General features: G+C 37.5%; 1 protein-coding gene across 2 annotated transcripts in view; it reads right to left on the bottom strand.

Moving 5' to 3' along the window:
• DPP10 (dipeptidyl peptidase like 10) overlaps positions 1-12878 on the bottom strand; it is a 599077-nt gene that overhangs the window by 103867 nt on the left and 482332 nt on the right. For both annotated transcript variants that reach the window (XM_059394419.1, XM_059394420.1), the window contains exon 8: positions 10901-11021. In XM_059394419.1, the coding sequence (XP_059250402.1) occupies positions 10901-11021 (121 nt within the window). The remainder of the gene's footprint in view (positions 1-10900; positions 11022-12878) is intronic.

Genomic DNA, 12878 nt, shown 5'->3' with positions numbered 1-12878 from the left:
CAATGTGGACAGAGAAAGAGAAAGCACTGCTGGAGTAAAAAGAGTAGGAACAGTAACTGAAGACTGAAATATGGCACAAAATGTATTTATGTCTCCACTCATTCACATTTGCATTCAATCATATTTCCATCATTAAGCACATTAAATACCCACTCTCATCATCAAACAAGTTGAATACCCACTACACTCATGAAATTATTTTAAGCTATAAAGAAAGAGAATGAGAAATTCGTTATCTTTCTTGTGACCCCAGCTCCACTATTCACTTGCCTATACCTGCTTTCTGGTCCAGAAGATTTACACGGATGAACTACAGCAGAAGGGCCGCCATGCCCTCCAGAGCATGACCTTTATGGTACTATGGCAAGAGATTAGAAGGAGGAGAGTGAAGTCAGAGTATGTATTCCCTTGGCTCTACCATGGAAAGTCACTTCAGTCTAGCTGTATGTTTTAAATGATGTCACTACCCCTGTCAATGCAGTCTCTTCTGTGAAATTTTCTCTTTTTGTATCTTGTAATGGCTCATTTCTGTGGTCACAGGGGTAACTCGAGCTTGGTTGCTACTAGTCTAGATTATAGCTCTGTCCTTCATGGTTTCCCTTTGTAAATGTGGCCTCTTTGTAAATAAATCTTCAGATTACTGAATGTGCCAACTTTGTACCCTGGCAGGTACCATGATGAATACCAGTAAGAGACTCAGAAAAGGGACCTTTAAAATTAGATTTTGAGATTAAGCTGGTGATCTATATCTATATCTATATACATCTGTATCTGTATCTGTATACATCTGTCCTACCTTTGATGTGATAATCACCTTTCCAGGAGGGAACTGGAGCATAGATAATCCATATCAAAGGATGGAATCAGGAGTAATCCACTGTCACTGGTGATGATACAGAATGAAATGCAGATAGAGATGAAAGGTTTTAGGAGGGTAATTGGTTGTGTACTTAATTGTTACAAGAGTGGCAACTGTAAAAACTGTAAAATGAAGCTCACCCGGTTCATATAACACCGCAGGGAGATTCCATAGGGATAAACTGAAATAGGAACCACGTCTGCAAAACCAAGAATACAAAATAGGTCACCGTGGCAACTCTGAGGAGTCCCTCCTTCTGCCACTGCAGACGGATAAGGCAGAGGTCCAAGAGAACACAGTAAGGGTGGCACAGCTATGACACAAATTAGGGGCCCTACTCCAGGTGTTTTTTAAAGCTAAGACAGAGATATTGGTGGAGAAGTCCTAGGACACTGGCAGATAGGATAAGGATGTTTGGGTAAACATGTGCGGTATACCTGTGCTTTCTGGACGAGTCTCATAAATAACACATTCATAGTGGAATGTTGCTGTAAGTGTCTAATATTATGGTTGAAGATGCTGAACCTCAAAATTTACACAAGTCTCCTTTCTGACAGAGGCAGCCTCTCTCCCAGGGAGTTAGACATTCTCTGCATTGAGGCAGGGGGAAAGATAAATTCCAAAAAGCTGAGGAATCTGTATCCCTAAAAGAGTATTTAGTGATCTAGTAGCATAGTATACAGCAAGGTATCTCTTCTAAAGTAGGAGAAAATTTGTTGGAATTGTACTTACGCTAAAGTAAAGAGGGAGTAGATTCTTCTGATTCTGAGTAACAACTTAAACCACATTCACATATGTTGCCCTGTTCTACTTCCCAGGTAACCTGTAAAGTTGCCTGTTTTGAGCAGAGCCTGTGCAAGAAAGGGCTCTGCAGATCAGGGACATGGAACAGCTTTCCCTACCATCTTCGTTTTAAAGGTGCATGGTAAACAGAGATGCTGCGTGGAGCTTCTGACACATTATTATGGCAATCAAAGCACAGGCATTACAAGCTTGAGAGGAAGGCCATTTCCTCCCGTGCTGATAAATATTCTTTTCAAAAGCAGCTCTCTCCTGGGCTCTTGCCGAAACAATTAGCCTGACCACAGGATACCAAGTGGCTATGCAGACCATCAGGAACTGACTCTTATCTGGTTCACTGACTGTAAAACAGAACACATACAGCAATATCCCACTATAACAAAAGGGGCATATATGGGACTGGACAGAATGCATAAGTAAAATGTCCAGATTATTGCATCCTCTGCTTTACCCTCTCTTCTTCAGCTAATATCTAAACAAGATCTGTTTTCTAAGACACACGGATAGGGGAGGAATAAATGGAGGTCTGGTTTATGGACAGGTCTGCATGATGTACTTGAAAACTCTGGAATTGGAAAGGCTCTGTACCACAATCTGAGCAATGGCATTAAAAGACTAAAGGAGGGGCGCCTGGGTGGCTCAGTGGGTTAAAGCCTCTGCCTTCGGCTCAGGTCATGATCTCAGGGTCCTGGGATCGAGCCCCGCGTCGGGCTCTCTGCTCAGCGGGAAGCCGGCTTTCCAACCCCCCTCTCTGCCTGCCTCTCTGCCTACTTGTGATCTCTGTCAGTCAAATAAATAAAATCTTTAAAAAAAAAAAAAAAGACTAAAGGAAACATAAACTCCTTCCCGTTGGCAGACTCTTGAACAAGATATGTACTCTTCTACTTCTTGTGGAAGGAGAGCTGGCTTGAAGCACAGATCTACCCTGATTCATGCAGAGTAACTAATAAAAGACCTGATTAGGGTTATGGGAAGACAAAAAGACAAGGAGATTTAGGGAAAGATAACTGCATTGACTTATCAGGAGGGGTAAAAATGTAAAAATATGAAGATATCAGTATCCTACTTAATACCCACAAGAACACATCCACAGCCAAGGAGGCTCTCAATAATCAGATGGACCGTATAACTACCGGGCGCATGTCCGTCTGCTTTGGCTCCCACCATTACCCGTCAATGATAGTGGCCGTCATTCAACTCTTGACATGGTATGATTTCCCAGCAGGACCAGCTGGCTACCTGGTGGCAGGGAGATTACCTGGGAAGCATTCCATCAAGAAGGGGTAGCATTTTGTCATTACAAGATAGACACAGGCTCTGTATAGCTATGCCTATGCTAATCATGGAATTGCAGAATAGCTTATCCATTACCACAATAATCCTCTCTCCATCACCAGGAAACAGGAACTCTTTTACAGCAGAAAGAATGGCAATTAGGCTCAGGCCATGAATTTCACTGTTTTTTTTTTTTTGTTTTGTTTGTTTTGTTTGTTTGTTTGTTTTAAGCTATATGTACCTGGTTTGATGGAAGTGTTAACTAGTCTTCTCTATCTCAGTCTTGGTGCTAAAACAATCCTGAAGTTGGGATGTCATCATAGAGCATACATATGTCCCTCTCTCATGGCCAGAAAGCAAAGATCTAGGAAGGGGTAGAAGTATAGCATTCTCTATCACTATCACATCATTACCCCACTGGATATATTTTGTTTCTTGTCTTCATGATAAGGAGATCAATAGGTTTCTGAGTCCTAATGCCTATGGCGGTGGGGGTTGCTTCCACAAAACAATATCTTAATACTCTTCCTCTGAACTGGAAGCTGAAATTTCCCCCCAATCATGTGGGACTCAATAGGACTGGGGATGGTGGGGGAACTTGACAGTGTTGTCTGATGATTAAGCTCATCTGCTAGGAAGAATGTGTCTTCACTATACAACAGAGAGTAAAGAAGACTATCTGGACTCAGCAGATTCAGAAGTACTCCTTTGTCCAACTTGATCTCATTTTCCAATTCTACATTTCCACATTCTAATTTCCATTTCAGTGGAAAACTGAAAATGTAGCAACCTAATTAAGAAAAAGAGGAAAAGGAATAAGATTTGGCAGGGATAAAATTTTGGTTTGATCCACCACATAAATGACTCGTATAGTCAAAATACTGGCAGAAGAGAAAAATGAATAAGTAGTTCTCAGAGGGAGCTAGGATTACCAGTTAAGGCCAAATGATAACCTTATATCTTTTCTTGGGCACATTTCCCCCAAAACCTTATATGGAAAACATAAGTGCAGACTGGTACATAAAGTGGACTAATATCACTCTACAAAGAAACAGTAGCAAAGGGACACCTGGGTGGCTCAGTCATTAAGCATCTGCCTTCATCTCAGGTCATGATCCTGGCCCTGGGATCGAGCCCCAAATCAGGCACCTTGCTGAGTGGGGAGCCTGCTTCTCCCTCTCCCATTCTTGCTGTATCTCTCTCTGTCAAATAAATAAATAAAATCCTAAAAAAAGAAACAACAGCAGATGGAACTTCATGTGTTCTTTCAAGGACACAAAGTTTTTATCTGAATAAATTATAACATCCCCATGATCTCTGAGCCTTTGTTGGCTGTCATCAATATGGAACCAGACAAATCAAACGAAGAGAATAAAGTTAGTGCATGGTATTTACTTTCTTGGTTCTTACACACTGGAAACATGTGAGTCTGGCTATGTTCCTCAACCAAAACTTATTGCTTCTATTACTTGAGAATCTATAGGATTCCCTCCTTTTAGGTTCTAGTAACAGAGCACTTACCCATCTCACTTCAGGTGTAAGTGGCTAAATGAATACTAGCCAAAGGTTGTTACATAACCCTTGTCTTTGACAAGTGGTCCCTTCGTAGATAAAATTTTGTATACTACTTTGAATGTGCCTTTTTTTCAGTTGTAATCGTAACACTGATTTGTACAAGTTACTTACAATTCATATGAGGAGACACGAGTCAGTCATCCACATGACACAATGAGGGAAAAAATGCTAACTGCCAACTGAGTATAAACTCTTAACTCTTATGAGCCTTGAAGGTACAGAGAGATCAGATTGTCCTGTCTAAAATCAACACTCAGGTTTTCTTAAGAAATGGGTTCTATCCTAGGTGCTGAAATATATCTGTGTCGGTACGTCCCAAGAATAAGAATGGCCCAGATCTGAGAGCACCATTCAATAGAAACTAGGTTTCATCTACTCTAATTTATTTTAGAGTGAACTATGCCTAGAGTTGTTCCTCACAAAAACACTAAAATAGCAAAGTAGTACACACAAAGATATGTGACTTCCTTCAGGTATAAAAATAAAGCTAACTGAAATGGGAAGAAAATAAATAAAATAATCTTTAATATGCATCGGCTTAAGAGTGCTCTTAGATATGCACATACTTCTTTAATTGCAACTAATAAGGACTCTTACTCATGGATTGAAACTTCCTGCGTTAATTATATTATTTACAAACAATGTATTTCTACAAATTGCATACCATTCCATCTCAATGAGGGATTAATTCTTCTTTGTCTTTATTACAATGATTAGAAAATCTCACTGCAGAACAGATGGAGTTTTCAACACATGTTGTTTTATATCAATGACACTTAAAAACATAGCCTCAACACAAAGTACTTACAGAAAACTAACTAATATATAATCATTGTGTTCAGATTAACATGCTATTCTGAAAAGTAAGCTAATTTTATCCATTTGTAGTTTATCAATTTAGACAGATAAGATTTCCCAAGTATGCTACTGCCAGCCAGATGGGTCTATGGTTCATTTTTTCCCTTTATTTTCGTTATCTCACTGTCAAGTTCCTTAAAAGAACTGTCTATATTCATAACCTTCTCACTTCTCATTAATACCTCTATCCACTGCAATCTTCCTTCTGGTACCACAAATGGACTGACTTTGCTCTTATCAATTTCTGGTAGCAAATCCAACAGTAACTATGGAATGCTGTATTATTCTATCTTCCTCTGGCTTCCACGGCTGCATCTCTGACTTTTTCTTTTATCTGTCATAGCCCAGTTTTACTGGGATTCAGTAAGTGCTTAATAAATAATTGCTGAATCAAAGAATGCATGAATGTGATTTCCTGTATCCAAGAGAAAACAGAAAAAAAGTGAAAATAGCCATTTTTGCATTCTTCTCAATCAATAACCAAAAAATTTAACAATCTTCATCTGTTGATAAGGATATTATTTATGCTATCAATTGTTTCTCTTTTTTATTCCTTTCACTCTTAAAGCTCAATGCAAATACCATTTCTTCCATGAAGCCACTCTATATTCCCCCATTCCATTAGAATTAATCCTACTTATATTTCTAGTTGGTATGTGGACATGTAGTTCTATTTATATTTCTATTTACTATGCTCCAAATGATTCCTTATATAACACGTGTTTATAGTTTTTCACTCCACTAAGTTAGTAATGCCCACAACATGGAAACCCTATTCCTCTTCATATTGCTCTCAGATAATGCTGGAAAGATGTGTCTACTCGATAACTGTTGAACTGAATATCACAGAAGAATTCCTTAAAAACACATTTATAAATCATTTAGGCACATTAGTTCCACTATTTTATATGTTCAAATAACCTCAAGTGACACTCACTTTTTCTATTGCATAGATTTAGTACTTTATAGAAATTTTCCAAGTTGTAGACTTGGTAGCCATGAACTTTACTTTGTTAGCAAAGAATTCATCTGATATTTTATTTAGTTGAGTTACTATGTTAAATGTGCCAATTTATATGAATAACATGAGATGCATTTTGTGTGAATTGTGTTTAAAATGTTTCATTTTGAGCATAATGTTTCATTTTTCTTCGAAACTTCACCAACTCTTTAAACCACATTTTATTTTATTTGCCTTTTCTTTCCATAGGAATTGAATGATACTAAAAAAAGGGACAAAGAGGCTTTAAAATAACACTTCAAGACTTTAAAACCTTGACATATGTGTCTGTGACTGGGATCAACAGCCACACTCACAGATTGGCCTGAACATAAAAAATTTAAGCCATGTCTTCAAATTTCTTTCACAAAAATATTTTATCTTTCCTGTGATTCCTTCTCTAATCTTTTTTTCTATGATATTTACAAAAGGCAAATTTCAATTAAAGCCATTAAGTGAAAATGTTACATGTTCCTTCTTCAGTGTCCCACACATACTAATTCAGATTGTAATTCATATTTGTAAAGTAACAAGAAAGGACATCTCCACACTAGAGTATCGCACACATACTGTTGAAGGTCATATGCATTCTTAGATGTCACTGTGTTATGGTGAGTATACGGAAGGGAAAAGAGAAAATATGGGAGCTGTTGGTGTCTTGGAAAACCACAGTGGTAGTGGGAGACGAAGGTAACTGTGGGACTCTTGGCCCACAAGACCAAGTTGGGGATGACGGATGAGGGAAAAATCAGTGGCATCTGAATGGCCTAAATCCCTCTGTCAAACCTTAACACTGATTCCCTTGATACAGTCCTTTCTCTTGGAAATAAAGCAAGAATTGAGGTAAGTCTTTGGTCAAGAGGATTCAGATTCTTTGGCTGAGGAAACAGACCTGTGAAATCTAATAGCTTAGGTCCACAACATGTGTCATTCCTTAGGAAATGATGAAAGGCACCGAATTCTAACAGGTAGAATAGACCAGGGATAAGTATTGGCTTTGAAAATACACATTCGCATGCCATCTTTGGCACTCGTAAGCTTTGAGGCCACGTCCAAATCACCTGTCCCCCCTGAGTCTTGGTTTCTTCAGTAAATGATTAAATATGCTAACATTGTGAGGATTCAATCACATAACACATTTGGAATTGGCTAGGATACCTACAACATAAGAGCCCAAAGGACTGAGTTTAATTTGAATGGCAAAACTGTAAGTTTTCCATTTCTCTTTTGGAAAGTGTCAGACCTACAGTATAATTGCAGAACTTTTTGTCCTACATGTCCTACCTATTCCCCAACACAGTCAGTGTTCACTCTCCATAATATATAGAATTTTATTCTCTAATTAGGAAAATAACCATATTTGTCAGTCAATAGTCTTTAATTTCTCTTCTGACATTTTCCTTAGAAATGCAATGCCATAAATTATATAAAGCCTTATGTAAAAGAAAGAGGCCCAAGGCATGTTGTTCAGTTGTCCAGGCACTAGATTCTACATCGAGTTAACTTAAAAGTTCTACCATGTTAATGATCACATTTTGTTACCCAAGGTAGCATGCTGGCATACTGCGAAGCACCAGTGTTCCCACTAAATTATTCCTTCCCTCCCTGAAGCCTACTACTCTTATAATTGCTTGCTCGCTGTGCCTACAACCACTATTTACGAGTGATCCAAACAGAAGCCAAAGAATCATTGACTTCTTTTCACCCACCCCATCCATTTAACCACTAAGATCTATCTGTTTTACTGCCTCATCAACTTTAAAATCTTCCCTCCTTCTTACAGCTTTAACCTTACTAATATTGCTCATTATCTTTCAACAGAACACAGAAAAAGCCTGCCAGCTTCTCATTGGCTCTTTCTGCTATTCAATCCTAGTTTTATACTGTAGTCAAAATGATCTATTTATATGGAAGATATAATACTGACACTCCCTTACTTAAAAAGCTCTATTAGTTACCCCGTTTACTAGTGGAAAAATAATTGAAATCCCAGATTATTTTTAGGGTCACTATCCCTTGGTATTTGCTGCCCTCCTTTTACTCAAATTTTATGCCCCAATAATACCAAGCAGATTTTAGTTCCCAAGGCACACACCGTGCTATTTAACATTGCTATGCTTTTGCAAGCTTTTAACTCTTGCATAGATTTCCTTACCTAGGTTCTTATCCTTCCTTTCATAAAGTTTTTATTTAAATTCTGGCTGGTTAACATACAGTGTACTAGTAGTTTCAGGTATACAATATAGTAATTCAACATTTCAATACAGCACCCAGTGCTCATCACAAGTGCCCTCCTTAATCCCCGTCCCATATTTAACACATCCCTCTACCCACCTCCCCTCAGGTAACTATAAGATTGTTATCTATGGTTAAGAGTATGTTTCTTGGTTTCTCTCTTTCCCTCTTTTTTATTTTTCTCATTTGTTAAATTCCATATGAGTGAAATAATATATTTATCTTTCTTGACTGACTTACTTCACTTAGCATAATACTCTCTACCTCCATCCATGTCTCTGCAAATGGCAAAATTTGCTATTTTTTTATGGCTGAGTAATAGCCCATTGGATATATATGTCACATCTTCTTTATCCATTCATCACTTAATGGACGCTTGGACTCTTTCCTGCTGAGTTTCTTCTTACATTTCTTTTCTTTCTTTCTTTCTTTTTTTTTTTTTTTTAAAGATTTTATTTATTTATTTGACAGACAGAGATCACAAGTAGGCAGAGAGACAGGCAGAGAGAGGGGAGGAAGCAGGCTCCCTGCTGAGCAGAGAGCCCCATGTGGGGCTCGATCCCAGAACCCTGGGATCATGACCTGAGCTAAAGGCAGAGGCTTTAACCCACTGAGCCACCTAGGCGCCCTCTTCTTATATTTCTTAATCTTTCAGGCTCAACTCAGAGAGTTTCTCCTTTAGGAAAATGTTTGCAAATCACCAGAATGGGCTAGCTTTCTTTCGTTCTTTCATAGAATCCTGTGTTTCCTGTGATTTAACTGCTTGTCACACTGCACTGACATGGTTTCTTCACCGGTCAGGGTCTCCCAGAGTGCCGACAATGGTTTGAAGATGAAGGGTGTCTCACCCAGCTCTTCTAAATTAGAGATACTGAGTTCTTGCTACCTCGATTCTTGGAACCATCCAAGTTTCAAGTTTGTCCTCCACCTATCTTTTAATTCACTGGGCCATCTCACACTCTAAAAATTTATACTTTTGCAATAAGGAAGCCAGAGTCAGCTTCTGATACTCTGAATCGAAGAACCCTATTTATCACTTTGTGAATTTGAATTTTTAAAAAATTCAGAGCGTAATTATTTTTTATATTTCCAAAGTAATTCCTACTACTCCTCTCAGAATTAACTGTGGCCTCTAAAATAATTTATTATTTGATGCTGGCATATATACAAAAATATATTGTAAATATACATGTACATATATACATACAAATCTCAAAGGCACAGTGTCTCTTCATTAATAAAATAGCTCTACCCAGCAGAATGTTTCTCTTAACGGGAAGTACTTTGTTTTGTACCTTATTATATCTATTATAGGTATCTACATTATATCTGTTATAATAGATATTATATCTATTATATCTCAGCACCCTTCCAAATACTTAGAACATAACGTAAGTCTTTAATAATTAATATCTGTTTAATGATAGAATGGATGAATAACTGAAGGAGCTAAGTGATTTACTTTTCTTATAGACTTAAGAATATGGAGTCTGATGTGGAAGATTGCATTTGCCAATATTGCTCAAGAAATAAAATTTATTTTCTAGATGATTCTTCCTTTATAATTTCTAATCAAACATGACTACCTTGCTTTAAATCTAGATGCACTTTGCCAAGATCAGTTGCAGAGTCTGAAACTTAGGTATTAACCTCAAGCCTTGAGACTTCCTGAGGAAATCTGTACCCCTTACCCAGCTGACAACTGGTGCATGATCAAACAGGATACAGGGTTTTATTACCTGATTTCCTTCTTATATTCTCAACTATCATGAAAACTTGATTCAGTAATTATTACAAATGACCCTTTAGGTGGGTTTTATTTTGTTCCTCATGTGATGGCTTTTAAATAATGACAGACTGTTTTTAATGAGAATGACTAAAAACAAGTGTTTTTCATGCACTTTTTGAGCAGTAAAGATTTTTGTTTCTCCTTTCCCATAGTCAGAAAAATTCAGCATCTAATTCCAGAGTGACATAAAATGATTATTCACTTTCATTAGTTAAGCATCACCAAAATCAAATCTCTCTAGTCTGAACAAAATATATGTGTACGTATCTGTACACACACACACACACACACACACACACACACACACACCCTTCAAATGTAGTATCTGTGAATCACAACCAGTCAAAATATAAGCACATGCAAAGACATGAAAGCATGAAGGCAAATTTGAGCGGAAATAAGAGGAAATGGAGCTATAAGTATTGTTATAGAATGAACAGATTTCTTTCAGATTTTGTATAAAAATATGTTGTTTGTGTTCTTTTGAAACTAAATCTATTCGACTCACCTTCATATAACCAGTCAGCAATCCCATTAAAGATAATTCCTTCTTTTCCAGAAGATGTCAGTCGCAATGAACTGCTCTTTATATCAGGTTGATAGTAGATATTATTCTCAAAAATATAAATCTGGATCCAGAAACATAAAAGACCCCAAAATGCAATATATTAGGAAGCTTTTTAAATACCTTCATACTATAGATTAATAGCTGAAGCACTAAGTGTTGTATTATTTGCCTGCTTTCAGTTTGTGTTTGTTTAATACACACATTTGCATTGCTTTCAATTATTAATGGCAGTTTCCTTTCTTATCATATCAATATCAAATTGTCATTTAGAAATTACACAGTACCACTATTGAAGCATTTAAATCCATATTTTCAACAACAATTTTTCATCCACTTAATCTCTTTTCTACCACAAAATTGAGTTTGGGTTTGAGATGACACTTTGCATACTTAAGAGACTGAAAAACTAAAATAGATGCCATTTTAGTAATAGCCAACTACTTAAAAGCCTCAATTTGGGGTCTTTAACTTTTACAAAAATGGATTTGGTCATCAATAAAATAACCTCTAGATAATCTTTTTTTTTTTTTAAGGTTTTATTTATTCATTTGACACAGAGAGAGAGCACACACAAGCAGGGGGAGGCGCAAGCAGAGGGAGAGGGAGAAGCTGGTTCCCCTCTGAGCAAGAAGTCTGATGCAGGGCTCAATCTCAGGATCCTGGGATCATGACGAGAGCTAAAGGCAGATACCCAACCAACTAAGCCACACAGGTGCCCCTCTAGAGAATATTTCTACTTCCACCCAGCTTGACTCACATATTTTGATGAAAGAAAAGGATGGCAAAATTCCTTTGAATTTATAAACGGGACACACCCTGCTATGCACCACTCCTCCCTGGCAATTCTTTTCCTAAATAGCTCACTAGTGATAATGGCCATGTGCTTCAGGGTTCAAGAGAGAGTTTTTTTTTTTTTTTTAATTTTTTTTTTTTTATAAACATATATTTTTTTTCCCCGGGGGTACAGGTCTGTGAATCAACAGGTTTACACACTTCACAGCACTCATCAAATCACATCCCCTCCCCAATGTCCATAATCCCACCCCCTTCTCCCAAACCCCCTCCCCCCGGCAACCCTCAGTTTTCAAGAGAGAGTTTTAATTTGAACATATCACAAAGTCTTCCAAAATAATATCATCAACACCAGCCCCCACAATAGGAACAACAGAAATTTAACAGGGTCTGTCCACACAAAATAGAATTCAGGATAAAATTATCAGTAATCCATGTTCAAATATTTTTAATACCAAAAATTTCAAACTGCTGGTCTGGATAATAATACCTTCAGAGAACCATGTTTTATCCACATGTTGGGGAAACAGAATATTACCTAATGGAAGCCATACTGAACATTCTACTAGAAAGGTAGAAGACAGTTAGAGCCCTTTGTTCAGCATGTTACAGAAACATTACATAAGAGTGAACAGAGCAAACACCAGAACTCCTGATACAATCCTCTACTTATGAGATCCTAGATTTTAAATCTTGGTGTGCAAAATGATGAAAGCAATCTTAATATCCAGAAAATTTCATTGACATTCTATTTTGAGTCTGGTGATTTGGCAAGTATACAAGTGAGTGGGTCTAATTATCATTTCACCACTGCATGTCATTTATATTACAGGTGGGAATGCCAAAATAAGATGAAGAATTTTTCAGGGGTGAGGGTAGGGAGAAAGAAAGATACATTAGGGTGTTCAAAAGAGAGGGCTATATCATGAGGAAACCTATATTTAAAATGCAAGTGACTTAGATAATCTTCTGAGCCTTTTTAAACTCAGTCCTCTCCTTTTTAAAATGTGGATAAGTCTCACACGTGCCTTACAGTCTCACACCTTCTGTGAAGCATACATGACATGATGAATGTAGAACATGTAATACATGTGACTTTGCCTAGAAACGGCTAATTTGGTTCAAA

This window comes from Mustela nigripes, chromosome 3, assembly GCF_022355385.1.
Source record: "Mustela nigripes isolate SB6536 chromosome 3, MUSNIG.SB6536, whole genome shotgun sequence".
Classification (NCBI taxonomy): Eukaryota; Metazoa; Chordata; class Mammalia; order Carnivora; family Mustelidae; genus Mustela; species Mustela nigripes.
The sequence above is the reverse complement of the archived record's forward strand: the minus strand, read 5'-3'. Positions and strand labels throughout refer to the sequence as shown.